Below are 19,777 nucleotides of genomic sequence, written 5' to 3' on the forward strand. Positions count from 1 at the left end.
AGTCTATCTATAGATAGTCTATATCACACAGTCTCCTCTATTGGTTTAGTCTGACGCTGCTGGAGCTTTATTAACTCAAACAGGTTAAGAGTCTGTTGGCTCTTTCTCCTCCTCCTCCTCCTCCTCTCCTGAAGGCAGGTATAGATGCACAAAGAGGAGATCTCCCATGGAGCTTGTGTAACCAGCGACCCTCGTAGGTAGATCGGATCAAAGAGCCTCAGACCATATGGAGATGTGATTATGTGGCACTCCTTATCTGCCCGGCCTTGAACACTGCTGATATCCTCTCGGCCTGCTAATACCTCACATCTGCTGATCACCTGACAAGCTTATTCTGCTTCTCACCCCGAGACTGCTTTGCTCTCAGTTCCTTGACTCTCTGTTGTCTCTCTCTCTCTCTCTCTCTCTCTCTGGTTGCAGGAAGCACGTGCAGAACGGGATCTCCAAGGAGAAGCATCTATAACAGGCTCTCTGTCGCCACCACCTGGCACTAGGCTACGAGTACAAGCAAAGACGAGACGCCCTCCTCGGATAGCTCACGCTCCAAAAAGAAAAAAAAAAACCCAACAAAAAAAAAAAAACGTGGCTGAAGGGAAGAGCGTCATAAAAAAGAAAAAGGAAGGAAAAAACCTAGTTAGGGCGCGACACGTTTTTATTCTTTTCAATTTGTTTTAGACCATTTCATTTCATCACTGTCATTTTTGTTTTTATTAGAGCACTGTGAATGTTATTTCAAGTGACATTTTTGTCTTATTGTTGCTAACTTTGCATTTGATAGATTCAATAGAAACAATCCAGTTTCCGTGCGAGGTGGGCTGTAGTTGTCATGTACAGTAGTGCAGGGTGTCATAATTATCACCGTCACCCTTAACAGCACCCAGACAGTGACGAAGATTAGACCTGTAGTGATTTGTCTGTAGACATCTAGACCTGCAGTGACTTGATAATCAGGCAATACGCCATCAGTGAAATATTTCAGTGTTTCCTAAGGTCCCTGTCTGGAATTTTTTTTTTTTTTTTTTGCTTTCCTCCTCTCCCCTCCTCATCATCCGTCCCTCATCTTCAATCTCCAGGCGTGAGGAGAGAAAAAGGCTGCAAAACATGATTCAGATGGAAAACACTGCGTCGTTTGTTCCTGAGTGTTGTGTCTCATAGCTGCAGCGATGCAGGAGAGCCCCGGTTCATCCGCTGCTGTTTTCACCACATGTATTGATTTTCATATCATTGCACAAGTCGGTGGTGGCGACCGCACAGCTCCCCACCCCCCCCCCCCCCCCCCCCCCCCACCCCCCCCCCCCACGCCCATTAGTTTGAGTCTGAAAAGCCACATTGATGTGTGTGTAGGTATGTGTGAGAGTACGCATGTAGCCGAGTCTTTCAAACTCAAAATCACAACATTTCACCTCTCGGTTTGATTTACCATATTGTCTCTGATGATCAACAGACATTCACTTTGCATTCCTGTATGGAAAAAGCTTTTTTTTTTTCTTTTTTTTTGTGTCTTTCCTCTGTGTGTGAGTGTGTGTGTGCGTGTTTGTTGCAAAGCATCTGTTGCTGCACTGACATGAAGGCATACAAGCTGATTGCTGGTTTAATGACAGCAAATAGCTGGAATTGATTGACTGGGTTTCAGTATCATCCTCATGATTTCATTTGTTTAAACGATACAGTATTCAAATAACATTTATAAACGGTTCATGGGTGGCGACAGCTATCGCAGGAAAATTAGAAAGAATAGCCCAGAACTTGTGTAAAGATTAAAAAAAATCAGTATGATAAAAACATTATGTATGCACACATTATGGTATCCAGGAATGCATGACATCGGAATGATTTTGGAAATATGCTATGAATGTGTCTTACAAAACAAACGATGAAGAAAAAAAAATCCTCTAGCTATGTAATCATAATGTCTTGTCTAAAAGTCGTCTATTTTTTTTTTTTTTAAAGCAGCACTGACCACTGAACACACACATAATGAACACATACAAACCAGTGTGCGATTTAAAAAAAAAAGCTCCCATTTCATGTCTCACACACACATTTAGAGATGGGAAGGAATGAGATTAAAGATTTGAACTTCCTACTTCGTCGGTGTGTTCGTGGAAACAGCTGCTGCACCTTGTAGAAAAATAAGGGATACTTCCACTCTTCTTACCTTTTCGATCAACTTCAAGCTCTTGTTTGGATGAACAGCATGCTTGTGTTGCTGGAGCAGGCCGCAGATGTCGTCTGTCCGTCTTTAGTTTATCTGTTCGTCTTCCACAATCCCCGACACCGCCGCGTCAGCACTTGGGGAGTTAAAACTAACTTTTTAATTTTACTTTCAATGTTATTGCTGTAGTTCAGGTTATCATCTGTTGTTTTTTTTTTGTTTGTTTGTTTTTTTTTTTGAATTGCTGCTGTTTTCTTTTCTCTGAGAGCACTGTTTGTATTCTGGTTGTGATTTTTTTTTTTTTTTCCTGCTGTGTATGAGTCAGTGATAGTCTGCTTGGAACAGATATCCAGGGACCAGGGAGAGTCGTACTTTACAAAACATCTGGATTTAGTCTTAGATCTCTTCCTTTTAATCTGAATGCTGGCTCACACTCGTTTTTACTGTAGTCATTATCCATCAGTACTGTAAGTAACACAGTTTATCAACATGTTACTGTGTGTAATTTATCAAACGTTCAGACCAGTTTTACTAGTATGGTGTTCTGGCAGAGAGTGATATCTCTCGAGGTCCTGCCTGCTCAACTGTGAGACTACATTATCCATAATTTGCTGATGTTTTAGTTGTATTCATCGACTGTATGTCAGTGGTTACATGGTGACACAAGTAAATCGAGATTGCAGTAAACCCCACAAAGACCTGTGATCTGAATTAGGTGCGACTCATCCCTCAAGTCTGGTACGGTCCTGTGTGCAGAAAGTCCCACTGCGTCAGACTACAAACAGTGCTGTGATGTGTGAACGAGTAACTACTGCTAGAGGTGGGCGATATGACGACATATACTGTCAGACGATATCAATTTAACCATATTGTTTATACTGTTGTAGATATCATTTTAACATCTCTGAGTGTATTTATGGTGGAAATCAATGAGCTAGATTTCTGTAAGATCTTTTGCATTTCTGTCTGGTTATTTAATCCATTAACAATTTCCCAAATAATTTTCTATGTGAAAGTAAAGTTTGGATTGTCACACCTATCAGCACTGAGTTAATTAGATACAAAGTGTCCTGACGGACGCCTGATAAAAGTTCATGACTGAAAAGTTGTATCTAAACTAAGCAACAGTTTGAAGGAATTCAAACTTTTTCCTTCACATGATTTCATTTTACTACGCACCTGTCTACTACTGTAGGTGTCCACTAGATAACACTCAACTCAATTGATTTTCAAGTGTATTATGTGGTGATATAAAGTTGCAGATATATTTATACATATCGCCCACCTCTAATACTACCCAGAATTGACAAAACTACAGTACCTGAAATTGGGGAGAACACTTTTTTTTGTCTTTCTGTAGTGATTTGGCTGATTCTTACTTAATTTAAGCATTTAATAGAACATTGGCTTCACTTCATCTTGCTTTGTAATTGTATGTGAAGCTCAGTTCAGTCAGACAACTTACTTAGACAATAACAGATCATATGAATACACAGGGTTAGTGTTTGACCTATTTGCTAACAGCAAGATCAGCACAGAGAAGATAGGGGAGTGACGGTAAACAGGAGCCAGTTGATCAGTAAAGCAGCATCATTGACAAGGTCATCTTATTGCAAAGGCTCCAGTCTATGTGTTGTAGAGAGTAGAGAATAATATTTGGTGTCTAATCTCTGACCTCATCACTCCCTGTTTGCATACCAAGATCAGGAAAGAAAAGATTGGGGAGTGACAATAAAAAAAAAAATGAAGCAATGTTTGCGAATTGATCAGTAAAGCTGCATCACTGACAGGACCACCTTATTGCAGAGGTTGCAGTTAGTAGTTTGATATATTTGGTGTCTAGTTTCTGAGCTTATCACTCCCCGCTTGCATACACAAAGCTCAGTACAGAGAAATTTAGGGAGTGATGGTAAAATATTAAGCATTGCTTGAGCAGTACAGCAGCTTCATTGACAGGACCACCTTGTCGCAGAGCATGAATTGTTTTGTACCAGGTATGATATACGAGCTGTCTGTCTGAACTGTCTTGCGGGCTTCGCTCCATTATGACACAAATTATTTACATGAATGCATCGATTGTGCCAAAATGTCCACCCAAATTATGAAGGCAAGTGTTTGTGGGAGCTGCTGACGAGCAGAGATGAGAGCTAAGTAGAAGGTTAGTAGAGAACGGTGGGCTGAAAGCACTGCAGGTATTTCTTAAAAGTTGCACTGTAATTTATTAGTATTATTTTTATTGTTCATTCGTAGATCAAAATTAGAAAAGGGAAGGGAGAATTTGGGAATTTTTATGACTTTCTGGGAAGAATCATTGACTAAAACTCTTAATTCAAAGTCTATTTTAATGAAATGTTTTGTTTTGTTTTTGGACCATTGATAAACACTGTAAGCTATACAAATTGCCCCATTTTTTTTTTCCTCCAAAGTGTTTAAATTTTACCACTTTTTAAATCTGACCACTTGATAAAAGACACTACTTGCTCTTTTTGTAATACAATTTTAATACCATTCAGCCAATGTTATCGTTTCATTTATTTTCCCCATAAAATAAAACATGTCAGTAAACAAAAGAGAACAGACGTGCAATTTTATTTTTGTCATTTATTTGTTTTTGTCTTTTTTTTAAATCACAACTGATATCATTTTCATCGCAAAGATCAAGTGTTGTGGATGAGGTGAAACAGTTCAGACCAGAGGAGCGTTCACTTTCAGTGCACAAATCAAAACGGATTTCAATAAATTAAAAAAAAAAAAAAAAAAAAAAATTCATTTGTACCACACAGTCGTTCCCTTGTGTTGGTAAATAAAATGTCCCGTCATTGTTACCATGGCGACGGGAGGAGGGTTGGGAAGGAGGAGGAGGAGGGGGGCACAAGTCATGCAGTAAAACACTGAAAACACAAAAAACAGCAAACAGACACCATTCACCCACAACAGAGCAAGACCAGGGCAGAGGAAAGGTCGAGACTTCACTGCATAACTGTTGAATTTACACAAACTAATCTTCTATTTTGTGTGTTTTAAGATACTCTTCCGATTTAACCGCACCCCCTTTGTGTTCTTGCTCATTTTAAGACATCTATTGTATAAAACCTGCAGTGCTGACTTGAGCTTTAAAAAAAAAAAATCTGATTAAGTGGAAATCACATTTCTGCCACAGTCAGCAAAAGGTCCTATTCAACACGGCATGGTTTTACTGATAAAAAAGGAGTAAAGGGGGAGTTTTATCTCGTCATGATGTGTTGGCGTTGTACTCTTACACGCTAAAAACACACACAGGTGCTCTGAGCATGTGACCTTTTGCTGTCAGGAAAGTGTAATTCAACAGCAGGACTTTCTAATCAATACAGGATTTAAAAAAAAAAGGACTGAGTGGTAGAAAATAAGACACATGAAGTCACAGCAACAGGAAACAAATCTCGAGTCTAGAAAAAGGTGACACGAAAAAATTAAGAAGGAAAATTTCAAGGTTAGTTTTCTACAGACGTCTATATTCAATGGGGAGAAATGAGGAGATTCATGCATACAATAATTGTTTGGCAAGGATTTTTTTTTTTTCCTACCAAGGCAATGGAATCAGGATCATCTAAAACACTACTTCACATTTCATCTGGACAGGTCGACTTTTTCGTAAACGATATTTGTGTTGAAGAGGAGTCATTTTCACAGATTTTTCCAAGCACGTCTTTTTAAGATACCCACACGCCTACATGTACGTTGAAAGAGTTATTGGTGTCTTTCAGTGCAAATACACATTTTTGAGTTGAACTGAAGCAAACATGAAGCTTCAGCAGTTTGAGTTAAACAGATGAAGAAGGGTTTAGTCCAAAAATATGCTCATATTCTTGGTATGAAAGTCCCCCTTAACAAAAAAAAACAATAGTCTACTCAGGCACAGCTGAGCTTTGAGCTAAATGCTAATGTAAGCAAGCTAACAAGTGCACATGTATTATTAACCTCATTAGTTTTCAATATATCAAAGTACTATAAAAATGGAAACTTTGATCTTATGTTGGTGCTAGAGGATCATAACAACAGGGACATGAGTGTGTGAACCAAATTTCATGGCAATCCATCTGATAGTTGTGGGGACTAAAGCTGCAACAATTTATCCATTAATCGCCAACTACTCTGATAATCGATTAATGGATTTGAGGCATTTCTTAAGAAAATAATACTAAAAATGGTTCAAGCTTCTTGAATATGAATATTTTCTGGTTTCTTCAGTGTCCTATTATGTTATTATTATGTTGCTCAGGACAAAAACATTTGAAGACAGCACCTTGAACGATTAATCACTAGTGAAAATAATCAGCACTAGTGGAGACATTTTACTCAAAACCAAAAAATATCAACCTCATGGTGGCGCTAGAGGAAAAGTCAGGGGATCACCACAGTCATGAGTCTTCATCCTCTGGGTTTTATGACAGACTGTACAAACTTTCATGGCGTTCCATCCTGTAGTTGTTGAGATATTTTAGTCTGGACCGATGTGGTGGACTGACAAAAATACACACTCGGGTTGGTTAACTCAGACTTCTGAAGCCTCTTATTAGCTTAAACGTGTGTCCCATCTCTTCCACTGGATTCACATTAGAAGCAGGTCTCTACACAGCCAGAACAGAGAAGAATGATTACAGCGACCAATAATAACTCTTTCAGCCTACATGAGGGAGTTTTGTATCGAGACGGACTTAAAGAAGACAAAGATTGGTGATGAGCACATCTCTCGACAGAAGAAATTCTGGGCTAAACTCTGTGCGGTCAGTTTCTCCCTCTAGCTGCCTGAGACCACACATGACGTTAGTTTGGCGGAACGATCACTCGTGCAGTGTACTGAGAAGAGGAATGAAGAGTGATCGGCGGTACAGCGACATCACAACCTCTCACTTAATCTCATCTGGATCTGAGGTGTGAACAAACAGATTACATCAATCAGGAGAGTCAAATAGATATTTCCAACGCAGAGGAATTATTTTTAAATGAATGACGAGACATCTGTACTCATGAGGACAGGGAGAGCGGAAAATGATTCCTGATTAATCTGGTCCGTGAGACCAGATGGATAAAGTTGGCAGCAAGACAGGATCTGACATCATAGTTTGCGGTTCAGGATGAAGGAAATGAAAATGATTCTGCTGGTTTTGAAAACCATCACGAGAACTGCAGCTTGGCCCGGCGTCTGCGTTCTTACTGGCTAGAGTGTGTGGATGTGAGGAAAAGGGGGAAGAAGAAAAAAAAAAAAAAAAAAAAAAAAGAAGGTGCTGTGGAGCTTAGTGGGTCTTCGTCTTGGGTTGGGTGATTCTACGGACAATACTGTACAGGACTCCGAAGTTCTGTAAAGAGACGACAAGAGAAGAAACAGACAGCAATCAGTTCATGTTTTCAGAAAAGACTCACAAACATCTGCACGCTCACATTGTCACTAGTGTCCGTTAATCATCTTTTTTAAAGCTTACAGCTGAAAAAAGGAATTGATTATTTGATTAGTTATTTGAAAGAAAAACTATTTTAATAGTTGAACAATCATGTCAGTGATTTTTTCCAACTACTTTCTGCTTTTCTCTATTTTATGTCATTACAAACTAAACATCTTTGGGTTTTAGACATTTAGTCGGACAAAACAAGGTATCTGAACACGTTATCTTGGTCTCTGGGAAATTACTGGACAGTTTTTCTTTACTTTTTGACATTTTAATAGACCAAACAACTCATCAAAAATATAATCAGTAGATTAATCTATAAGGAAATTAGTTAGTTAGTTAGTTGCAGCTCTAGGTTTATTCAAACATGATGGTATCGATACGATGCTGAAGCAATACTTGGTGTCTGCTGCACCAGAGGAAGCTTTGACGCTGCTGGAGCAGCGGTGAGTTGAAAAGTGAAGTGAAGAAAGAAGAGGGTTTGTTTTTTTTGGTCACAGATCTTTAAGGCTGCATCTGTTATGGATCTTTAAAACATAATTGTCATTCAAACCTTAATTAAAGGCCTGAATGAAACAGCTTCAAAGTTTTATCGTCAAGTTTAACATTTATTATAATGAGATAATGACGTTTGTGTCTTTTGCAGAAAAGTGACCCAAGTGTTTATTCACACGTGATATTGACATACAAAATTGAGTAATGAGATGCACATCTAAGAGGGCAGAGCCTTACCTGGATAGCCAGATACATCATCCCTAAGTAGGCTGCGATGCAGACAGCCAGCAGCAGGTCAAAAATAGCCGGCTTCACTCTGAGAGAAAGAGAGAATCAACAGAGTGGGATTCAGAATTAAAGAGAGAAATGGACCAAAGTCTGATAACTGAGGATTGATTGAAACAACACTAAAGACTTTACAGAGACAGCCGTGAGCTGGAGGGTGCATACAAAGCATCTCAGAGAGGGGAAGAGCAGCTCATTAAACTGTACCTGTAAGCGTTCATCGTCTGCTTAAGCTGGTCATAAAATACAAACTCTGGATCCCTGAGGAAGAGAAAGTTACAAACTGATCAGGATATACCTTAAACATTAGATCTGTGAGTTCTGGAAGTAGAGAGGAAAGAGTCATTATCATTATTTTGGGCATTCGAGCATCTAAAAGTGTCTTTTCTGTTCGTTGCCCTTACCTTTTGTCGGCTTTGACGTAGTGTTTCTTGACATCCTTGAGGTAGCGTCCCAGGTGATACTCCAGCGTGGAAACCACGCTGCTGTCTTTGTCCACCAGCTGGGCGGCTCGGGGCTGCGCTGTGAGCCAGTCGACCACCGCTGACAGCTGCTCCTCCTGCACCTGCTGATGTCACACGAATCATATCACAACAGACACATACAGTATGAGGACACCCGCTAAAGGGCCGCAGAGCTACATTAAGAATAACCGTCAATCTGCGATGGAAAGCACTCGACAAAGTATTGTTTGAATATTTTTACTATGTAAAGCAATAACTGTATTTGGAGTAACTTCAAACTTTTGCTTTCTGATTTTACAACTAAAAAAAAAGACTTTACAATATAAAATTCTAAACTTTTGACTTTTGTGATTTTTGTCATAATAACAGCAAAAAACAGCTGATTGTTGGCACTGATTTTACTTTTAGAGATCTATCACAACTCATAAAAACTTCCTTAGATTCCTGAGTTTGTTTCTGGTTGATTTTGATGTGACTATATGACTCAGAAACAGTTTGCTGATTAGATGATAGATGATGCATGACTATTTGTGAAAGGGAAGCAGGTGTGCTCAGTGACTGACCATTTGTTCGCTGAAGATCTGCAGGTCTCCAGGGGCCCCCTGTACAGCAGAGCACAAGAAACACAGAAGTGTTACCTCACAGGCTGGAAACAGGCAAAAGCATTTAACTGATACCACATTTTTTTTTATCTGTGCATTTCACCTTTTCTGTGAGGTTGTAGATGACTCTAGCAAGCGCCTCTGCCACCACCTTAGTGTTCCTGCTGAGCTTCTTCACGTCAACATGAGGCCTGTAAGACACAAACACAAGTTTGCAGACAGTAAGAGAATGTAATACTCAAAACACATCAGAGGATGAACAAAACAACCCGGGGCAACAATGGAGAGAAGAGAAACTGATTGCAGAGGATGTGTTTCCATACAGGTGGGTTGGAATGCAGAAAGTTTGCCAGAAAAAACAAAAACAAAAAGAAAAAACAGCACAGAGAAAATATGAAGTTATCTGAGGATAACTGGTTTACTAACAGACAGGAAGACGGATGATGTGGTTATTTAACATGATGTGACAAAGAAAGTGGTGAAAAGGAACAGGACCCTACCAACAACATCAATGACACAAATGAAAAAGACTCGCAAGTGACACGGAAACTCTTTTCTGTTGATGATTCAGAGACTTGCAGTAATGAACCCACCCAGCAGGGGGCTCTCCCGCTCCATAACGAGAGGAGGGGGACACTGACCGCACGTCCATGATGCTGGAGCGCTGTGCCAGGCGGTGGGACGGCAGATGGGACAGAGTGAAGGCCGGCAGCCGGCGGATCCCGAAGCGCTCGTGTTCCCAGGCCAGCATGTCGTCGGCCAGGTTGATTTTCTTGTGGATCATGGAGAACTTGACCTCTGGATACTGACTAGAGACCACCTGGGAGGAGATGAGAGGGAGAGAAAAACAGAAATTATAAGCTTAGTTTTTCCTGAATGTGTACAGCTAATAATTCAAACAACTTGTATCAGGCAACAAAAACAAAATATGAAGGCTGCTGTGAACCAGTAAACTGAGATATGAGGCAGAATATTTTAGTTTTTAGTCATCTAATAAATTTAAATTCTTCCACATTTTTTGTTTCAGCATATTCTCAGTGGACTGCTCGCCTCGCCTCTTCCAGTGAATCATCTCTAAGTGTGAAGGCTCACGCAACACTTCCTCAGGAAATGTGTTTTCAGCTCTGTCACAGTTTAACTTTGTAGTGTCCTCCACCCTTAACATGTTAATCTATTGGTTTGCATTTAGAAAAACATCAAGTTAGAGGACGTTAACTCAGTGTGAAGCAGCACAGGCGCTCCGATTCACAACTCACATGATGTGACTTGAGAAAGAAAGAAAACTTCTGTTGTGTTACAGATATATCTGCGATATTAAAGTGGGACATGCTGACTTTTCACAGTCATTTACATTTCTATGCAAGTTATGAGATTATTAGTATAGACAGACTCACGTGTCATCAAGTAAGAGTGTGCTTTACCATATACATCATATAATACTATATAGAATCTGTGGCATAGTGAGTACTCGTCTTACCATCTCCAGCTCTTTGAGCAGAGAATATTGAGGAGTTCCCTCTTTGGGAGGTTTGGACACATGAAGGTGCAGCGAGTCTCCGTTTCCCAAAGTGTCAAGACACAACACAAAGGCTACGTTGTCCTGCAGCAGGCTGGAGTCTGTTGAGAAAGGAAGGAAGTTCATCAATAAGATAAGAGATACAGAAAGACGGAGGACAGGAAGAAAAGAGCCCAGGACAAGTTAAGATGATTGAAAGATAAAAACAAAACCTGTTTATATGCTATGCAGAGAAGAATGATGCACTGATAACCCCAACACCAAGGTAGTATTTAACGCAGGCAGCTCTTCATTGTTAAAAAGCTTATAAACTGTCTTTACTCAGATGTTGGTTCAAGTATTCTGGCACCAGTTTTATGTATCAAACCAAATCTAGCTGCATGAATCACTACATCTCCTTCTATAAGTGTCCAGCAAACTGTGAGACGACTGAACTCTACAGTACCTGTGTGGTCCAGGTTGTCCTCCAGCCAACGTTTGGTGCCCTGGTAGTTAAACTTTCCCCCACCAGATAAAAAGAACAGCAGGTTGTACCTGAACACACACGAAGATTCATAAATGAGTCAAATCCACCAAAGGAATAACCTGATGAATGTCTGATACTATGATATACAAACATGGGAACAAGATAAGGTTAATTAGAGAATATCAGTCATTTCCAATGTGGACAATAAATCACAAGTTGTTGGACCAATCAAGCGAGTAGAGACGACTTTGATTCTACAAAGAAGAGTCTGTTTTATCTGTGTTAACAGTAAAGTCCATTATTCAGCACCTGAAAGGAATAACTCCTTCCGCTCAGCTAGTGTTGAGTACATTTAGACATAAGAACGAGTCTCCATCAGATTATTGAGCACTCTGAGTGTTTAACACAATCTGATATGATCCTTGTTGCACGCAAAGTGCACTGATAATGTTCAATATAGTTCTCAAAAAGCATTCGGAGCAGGATGCTAACCGTAACAAATGTGATAGACATGATAAATAAACTTAAACTGATGTTTGGATGAACGACTGAAGTCAGCAATCAATAACACTTTTACTGTTTCACAAGTTAAACGAAGGAAGCTCACGTCATTACATGAGCAGCCTGGAGCGTCAGTGTGGTGTTGAAACATGACCATGAATGTGCAAAAAAAAAAAAAAAAAAAAAAAAAGTGAAAATTTTTATGTTGAAAGTGTTTTGTGTCATTAATCACCCAGCGTGCGTCCTCTTGTACGTGTAGAGCTTTGAGAAGAGACGAGCCAGCTCTAATAACATGGACACTCCGCTACCGTTTGAGTCTGCTCCGTACGACAACCACTGCACACAACAAACAGGAAGTCAGATGGCAGTAAATACTTTGAACAGCGTTAGTGGGTTATTTCCTGAACTATTACCGCATCAACACGTATTATATGGTTCTTACATCTTTTATTCTCAGAGACACTGTGTCTGACTCCACTTAGAGACTAAATAAGCTGTCAAATGTAAGATAATCTTTCAGCTGTTTGCAGACAAAATGTTTCTTCAGCTGCTAAACTCTCTGGATGTTTTTGAAGGCATCAAATTATTTAAAAAGAGAAAAGAAGCAGCGAACGTACTGGAGCGACACCAAAGGAGTCGTAGTGAGCCACCACCACAATAGTAGGCAGATCCTCTCCTCCGACTCCAGCAAGACGACCCTGGTGGACAACAAGGAAGCCGTTAGCGAGTTATAGATGGAAATGAAGGCAGAAACAGTAAATCAATAGCAGTGGATTCAGCTAATCCAGTGTTGCTATGTGTGTTTAAACTGTCAGGCTGTGACTGTGCAGCGTTGCAGTAGGGTTACAGTCACACAAGCCCCTCTGTCTCCTAATCCTCTGCAGTGTGACTAAACCACTTTTTTTTTCTTCTGGTTTTAATACAAACTCAGATTAGAAAGTCCTGTCTTAACACTTCTCTCCGGCTTTATTTCGTGACCTTTCTGACTTAAATTCTTTGGTTTAAAAGTACTTTCAAACAAGGCATCCAAACCCCTTCATTAACCCTTATGAGAGAAGGACAGAAGTAACAGTGAATGACATTCATACAGAAAGGTCTCCCGTTGTGCATTAATAATCTACTTGTTCAGGCTTTTGTGTCGACATAATTAGAATTGAAGGTTGAACTTGAGGGTAAAATAGAAATAAATCTAAGCTTAAAAGAATTTTAAGGCCCATCAGGCTACACAGTGTGTTTGTTCATATAATTTAAACTGTATACAATTATTCTGCTATCGATTTAAGTCATCACAAACACTGAATAAAATCAAAGTAAGCCCTTCTGATCAAATCCATTGAGACTTACAGGCTTTAAATCCACTCAACCGTTTTTGTTCAGGGATTTAAGCCCACCCACATGTTCAGAGAAAAAAAAAAACCAACACAGATTCGGCACTAAAATACTGCAGCAGGCAGCAAACACAATGCTACCCTAACAAAATAACACAAAGTGTCATTGCTGCAGTTGCTTCTCGCTAGTTTCTCATCTTTTTTAGTCTACTCAAAATGTTCTGAATAGCTTTTTGTAAGTGTTGGTATATTGTCTGGTCTTATAGCCACAAAACACGCCTAAAGGTTTAGTTATCAAACAGCCAATTAATATGACTTTCCTTGGCTGCAGACACAAAACAACAGTTGACAGCTGCAGCAATTTGATCATGTTTTTTTTTTTAGAGCTTAACACAAACCACACAGATGAACACTGATTGCTCAGAGATGTAAATCCAGGACCTTCTTGGTTTTAATCAACAGTGCAAACCACAAAGCCACTGTTCCTCTGCAGGTTGTGTAACACTGTTCCGCAACCTACTTTCTGCTGCTTCGAAGGGTGACGCTTTATCTCTTTAAAGATAAAGTGACACCCTTATATACTTAGAATACAAATGAAAGTGTGCAACAGGGTGCAAAATTAACTTTTTTAAGTAAAAAAAAAGAAAAGAAGAAGAAGTAAACCTACCAGCCACTTATTTTACCAGCATTTGGCTGGTGGTTGGTGCTAATTTTGTGCCCTGGTATGCAGCATGCAGAATTTGAATTTAACAACTTGGAAAGTATATTTATTCTTACTACTGAGTGAATGTTACCACATGATGACATGATGTCTCTATGTAATGCAGGCTCTGTTTATATCTGCATATTTTCACTGGTTTTATTTGTAACATTTGTGCTTCCCACTATTTGCCTGCCCAGGGACTAACAGATGAAAATGAGCCTTTCTGGCATATTTTCAGAAATGTTATTAATATGTACCATCCCTGTCAAATAAAGTAATTAAAAGATTCAAATGTCTACTTGTGTTCACAGATAATAAAGGTCTGTACTCAGTATAATCATAATACCAGAGCCAGTGTGTGTTAGAGCTCCTCGAGTAAATAATGTAGCCAGAAGTTCCTTTTTTTTTTTTTTACACTGGTGCTGTGTTGTGCAACAGCCAAGGGGAATTACAGAAGTCAGGTTAGGACTTATTTATGGAGTAGATCACAGATTTATAACAAAATCTCCAATGATATTTTTGCTTTAGCTATCAAATTGTCCTTGTATTTTAATGTGGGCGTTATTTTTTATCTAAACATTGATGATGTGTTTTTGGATTTCAGGATTTTATTGTTAGTTTTATATAAAATATTTCTTTGTCTTTTAACTTCTTAGGAACATGTCAAATGAAATGTTTTCCCTTTAACGTGTTATGCCTTGGATTTTGTTTTTTGTGTCTGTAATGCATGAATAAATCATATCACAATGCTAACATTTTTTGTTTAAAGCAGCTGATTCAGCTACAGCTGTCTTCAGATTATAGTTCAGTCTCACCTCTAGACTGGTGATGGCCCAGTCATTGACGGCTTTGCTCTGAGCTCCACTGGTGACCATCTGGAAGCCATTGGCTGTGGCCGTATGCAGCAAGACTACAGAAAACACAACACAATCACAAATTAAAGACATAATTATTGAACTGATTAAACTGAGTGTTCATGAGTGTGTACAATACAGAAAGGGAAAAAGACACATAAGACGAGAGGTGAAGAAAACACAAAACAAACATGATCAGTTCAGCTACTTTCTCAACTGCGAGCAGAGCCTGGCAGCACAATCAGTCTTAACCACAGACTGTATAAAATATGGACATAGCCATTGTGACGTCACCCATTGGTTTCTGAAAGGCAGTTTTGAAGCTCAAAGTGGACGGCCCCAGCTGTTGCCATCTTGACAGTGCCTGACTCTGCCTAACTCTCGGCTAATCCAAAATGGGCAAAGAGGTGGAGGTGAGGCGGGCCGAATGAAGCCTGGTTGCTGAAACAAGCCACCTAGCTGCTAGCGATCTGTCACTCAAAGTGGCCACGTCCTTAATTATGCAGAACTTTACAGCTTAATAAAATTTAAATGGGTGAGTTATAAAAAAATTCACCCCCGTACAGTTGTCATGAAAGGGGAAGTTAGCTATAGAGACCAAAACCATTTTTTTGGTACCAGGCTGTAAACATGTTTATTTCTGCTGTAAAGTTGGGCATTTATCATGGGGGTCTATGGGGATTGACTCGCTTCTGGGGCCAGCCTCAAGTGGCCATTTAAGGAACTGCAGTTTTTGGCACTTCCATGTTGGCTTCATTTTTCAGCCCCGGGGTTTTTTCATTTGGTCTTTACCCTCAGCTGCTGATAAGGAGCCCTGGGAGGAGGAGGAGGTCAGGGTTTGGGTGTAGATGGACAGCAGTTCATCATCCTCCATGGCAAAGTAAACGGGGACGATGGTCTCAGTCGCCAACATCTCCGGCTCCAGCTCCATGAATTGCTACACAGGACAAGGAGGAACAGCATGTTTAGCAAGATAAGAGACCAAGCTGCGTTTATTGTCATGAAATGCTGATGGGTTAAAACTGAAAGAGGGAATCGGATGCAACTCCTTCAACTGCTCAGATTCAGTAAGTGACAGGAGGTAGAGACAAAGGAAAACAGGAAACAAACTGATTTACAGATTAACAAAGCTTTCCAGAGCTTTTGCCATTAACCAATAATTGAGTTTAGTTATGTAACAAAATGAGTAACACATCAAATGCCAACTTCTTCAGCTTCTCAGAAAGATTAATGATCCCCCTTCGCAGGTGGGAAGTCTAATTAGTCACAACTTGTGCCGTGTGCTTCACCAAGATAATCCTGAATTTCTGTGAAGGGTTAGCAGGACTTCACTGTTCACTACACTAACTCTAAACCTTTGTTTTTGAGCCACACTAAACTTGGAAAAGCTGAGCAGAAAAGCTTAAAATAGCTATCAGAAAGATGGCTTTGCAAAATAAATTGATTGTGTGATTCTGCTCAGTCATCTCAAAACTAAAATAGAGGACATTACTCGTGACTTGTAAACATTATCAGATGCCGAGATCGGAACAGAAACAACGCATAACGATTAACAACAAGAATTTGAAATAATAGTTGTTCCTCTTCTTGTGCTGTATATCTGTAGATCACATCGACTTTAATGTTGCTTCACAACCACCTACTGTTCATTTTTCTCTTCACTTATTCAAATGTGTCACAAGTAGAGCTAAAACAATAAGTCAGCCAGACCGAAATAATGACTGATCTTAGTGTATTGCAGATACAGTTCATGTGTCAGCCAATAAATAAGAAATTGCAGTACTGAAATGATAAAGATATATTTGAAGTCATTTAGAAACAGTGTCTCTATTGCATGGCTCTTCTTCACTACATATCTTGAACTAAATTCTTTTCTAAATTTGCTCCTAGAAATACTAATTTAAAAAAGGATATTTTGGTGTGTTCATGCAAAAAGAAAAAAGGGAAAATCATATTTCACCAATGTTTCAAGATACTCAAATACTGACGTTTGTATTGGCCTCAATTCAATGTTGGTTGGGTTTGTAGTTACAGTCACAGGCAGAGCATCACTTATAAATCACTTTTGGAGGTAGAGAGAAAAGGATCTCCACCTCTTTGTCAATTCACAAAGTTTTGCAATGTGACACCACCATGTTCCTCTGTACCACAACATGTTAAGGTTGAGAGTAGAGAGGGAAAAAATAGGGCACAGCACAAAATTTGTAACAACAGCGTGTGTGTATAAATACCTGTACTATGTCCTGGGGCATAGCCGACATGTTCTTGGGCAGGATGATGACCACAGCCCCCGCAGACTGACGCAGGGCTTTCTGATACTTGTCGTAAGAGAAGTCTGCCAGCCGCATGATGACACAGCGACGACTTAGTACCTCTGCCTCCACAGTACGAGCCTCAGTGTTCAGGATGGCATTCCTGGTACCTGAAGATACCAGATACAATGTTTGAAATCATGAATCGACTCCTTTAGAGGAACTTCTGCCATTATTTATATACACTAGGACTCCATTTACATAATGATGCTGATACGAGAATAAGATGAATCACAGTCAGGGTCCTGACAAAGACTGTAACAGCAGGATTGGGTTTGCAGGGTTTTTAAGACATTTTAATACCACATAAATGCAATTTAATACCTGTTTCATGGTCAAAGTTTGAAAGATAAATAAACAATGTGAAATAAATGTCAATTTATTGACATTTATTTCACAATTGTCATTACTTCCTGGCAGTATAATAATCATTCCCAATAATATAACTAGTTACTTATTAATCATGACCTAGATGTGGAGCAGCAGCAGGAAAACAATAGATGAATGGATGGAAAGATCAAACAATTAATAAATAACTAATTCATTTAAGATTAGAGGTCTGCAACAATATAACTGTGGACTTTCCAGCCAGTTTTTGCTAAAAACAAATAAAAAATCATTTTATAACTAATATTACTGCCTGTTGCAGTCTAGAAAAAAATATTTAATACCTTTTTGAATGAAATTTAAGACTTTTAAACACCTTCTAAGACCTTTTTTTTTGGAGGAAACCTAGACCTCTTCAGGATCTGCTGATACCTTAGTTTGGGTGATGTATTTGTCAAGTCTGGAAGCTTTCAGTCATTTTCATCCAAAACACAGAAAGAGTATTTATAGTACTACTGACTGAGTACTTTCACAGTATTGTACCAAATAGGAATTTATTTCTCCTGCTACATTCTGTGGATCAGAGCATTCATGATCTCTTTGTCAAAATGTTTTCTCCTATTGGAGATAGAAAGCTGAATCTTCACCACACTCATGCTCACACTTGTACACTATTTCAACAACCCACATAAAATGTTATCAGTTCATCAAGGCAGAAAACTGTGGGGAAGAGGAGCGAGACGGGGAGGAGGGCACATTGTGCCAGCCTTCAGTTTTCTGCCTGTTCAGTTCAAGTTTGATGATTTTGGCAATGATGTTAAGATAATAACGCATCCAAATCATGAAATGGGTGCAGCTTACGGAGGAGATATATGTGCTTTATCATGTGGCTCAGATTTAAGTTTAAAAATATTGATTTACTTAAAGGAAATAAGCTACTTTGATCCTCCCTGCTAGCAAAGCGAAGCTACATTAGCAGCTAGTTAGCTGGCTAATGCTACATTAAAAGCTTCTTCACAAGTAACGTTCCCGTTAACTCGACACATATCTAATTACAGGCCAATATAAAGCAGTAAAGCTGACATTTACTCCTGTGTGAAGAACAGCTGTCTTACCGTACGGCTGCCCCTGCAGGTCGTACTGCTGCATGCGGTACACCGTGAACTCATGCGCCGCCTCGGCCGGCAGCGGGGACACCAGGATCAGCACTGCGGGCAGAAACACGATGAACGTGAGAGGAAACGAAGATTTAAACATGTTATCGAACACTTCACTGGCCTCCTCAAACATGGTGGAGACTGTATTCAGCGCACAAATAGAGGGTGAAACGGTATTTTCAGCTGTCACAGCCACTGACAGCCGGGGGGACAGGTTCAGCTTGAGCCAGCAGCAGCCGTTATTGAAATACTTCTGATCAGGCGAACAGCGGAACAGCCAGTTACTCTGAAGCAGGAAGAAGACTTATAAATTATTATTTTTATTTCCCGTTCTGAAAACAGACTGAACCAAATCAATTCACAATGCTAAGTGTTTGTTTCTTTAACATATTTCTCAGATGATTAAATATTTCAAACTGAATTGAATTAGGGGTCCTTCAGGGACATCCAAGGACGGCTGTGCCATAATATTCAATGACACTCGGTGGCGCAGTGCACCCATGAATTAGAAATACTCTTTGCAGTCAAAGGGTGGGAAGGTATGTTTGTTGATATGTTTTGATATGTGTAAAGACTCTGGACAGAGATGTTGATACATCTTGTATGAGTTTTTGCTTCATGTGGAGTTTATATTCATGACAATTCAGTTCATGTTGTGTGCCCCCTGTACCCATACCAAATTACATGAGGGGGAAAAAGCAATAAAAAAATTGGTCACAAAAAAGATAGTTAAACTGCTTTATCATTGTGACTTTGTTACTCTGATCATTTAAACTTTACTACAACAGAGGTTCACCAATTAAATCAATCAAGTTTCCTCTTCGCAATGGCAGTAAAGCACTCAGACAGGTGCATAACCAGGATTTTAAAAATACTGATGTCATGTCATGAGTCCTACATGCAGCCCTTATGGATAAGATGCATTTTTGTTTGGTTTGGTTACAATAATGAATTAACGAGTAGGCTTACACTTTCACTGTTTGATCATTACCTAAAAAACAAAAGATAACTTTTTAAATGTTGCAAAAATATTGTACATGGAAGTGAGGACAACAGGCCCCTTGAAACAATGACGTTGATGGTGAAGTGTAACATATATTTAATTACTTAATAATCTTATTGTATATTTAGAGCTGCAACGGTTAGTTGATTAGTTGATTGATAGAAAACGAAACGCCAACTATTTTGA

The 19,777-nt window shown here is 39.4% G+C and overlaps 2 protein-coding genes across 8 annotated transcripts in view; one reads left to right on the plus strand and one right to left on the minus strand.

The window, feature by feature from the left end:
* Positions 1-1,273, plus strand: part of cers1 (ceramide synthase 1) — a 34,135-nt gene extending 32,862 nt beyond the window's left edge. For all 4 annotated transcript variants that reach the window (XM_042415904.1, XM_042415905.1, XM_042415906.1 and 1 more), the window contains one exon: positions 421-1,273. In XM_042415904.1, coding sequence (XP_042271838.1) covers positions 421-463 — 43 coding nt within the window. In that variant the 3' untranslated portion in view covers positions 464-1,273. The remainder of the gene's footprint in view (positions 1-420) is intronic.
* A 2,560-nt stretch (positions 1,274-3,833) lies between these two features.
* On the minus strand, positions 3,834-18,831 carry ncln (nicalin). Of its 4 annotated transcripts, none has more exons than XM_042415911.1 (15): positions 18,547-18,831; positions 17,024-17,214; positions 15,585-15,729; positions 14,754-14,848; positions 12,525-12,605; positions 12,140-12,243; positions 11,386-11,474; positions 10,902-11,041; positions 10,066-10,244; positions 9,528-9,615; positions 9,386-9,424; positions 8,763-8,923; positions 8,566-8,619; positions 8,311-8,389; positions 3,834-7,491 (listed from the first exon to the last, which is right to left on the minus strand). In XM_042415911.1, exons 1-15 carry the CDS (start codon positions 18,719-18,721, stop codon positions 7,429-7,431), a joined length of 1,683 nt encoding a protein of 560 aa, XP_042271845.1. In that variant the 5' UTR covers positions 18,722-18,831; the 3' UTR covers positions 3,834-7,428. The 4 variants fall into 4 exon arrangements, with proteins under 4 accessions (XP_042271845.1, XP_042271844.1, XP_042271843.1 ...); XM_042415910.1 differs by having other exon boundaries at positions 8,763-8,926; XM_042415909.1 differs by having other exon boundaries at positions 10,018-10,244.
* Between the last annotated feature and the right edge of the window lie 946 nt (positions 18,832-19,777).

Source organism: Thunnus maccoyii, chromosome 7 (genome assembly GCF_910596095.1).
Source record: "Thunnus maccoyii chromosome 7, fThuMac1.1, whole genome shotgun sequence".
NCBI classification, from domain to species: Eukaryota; Metazoa; Chordata; class Actinopteri; order Scombriformes; family Scombridae; genus Thunnus; species Thunnus maccoyii.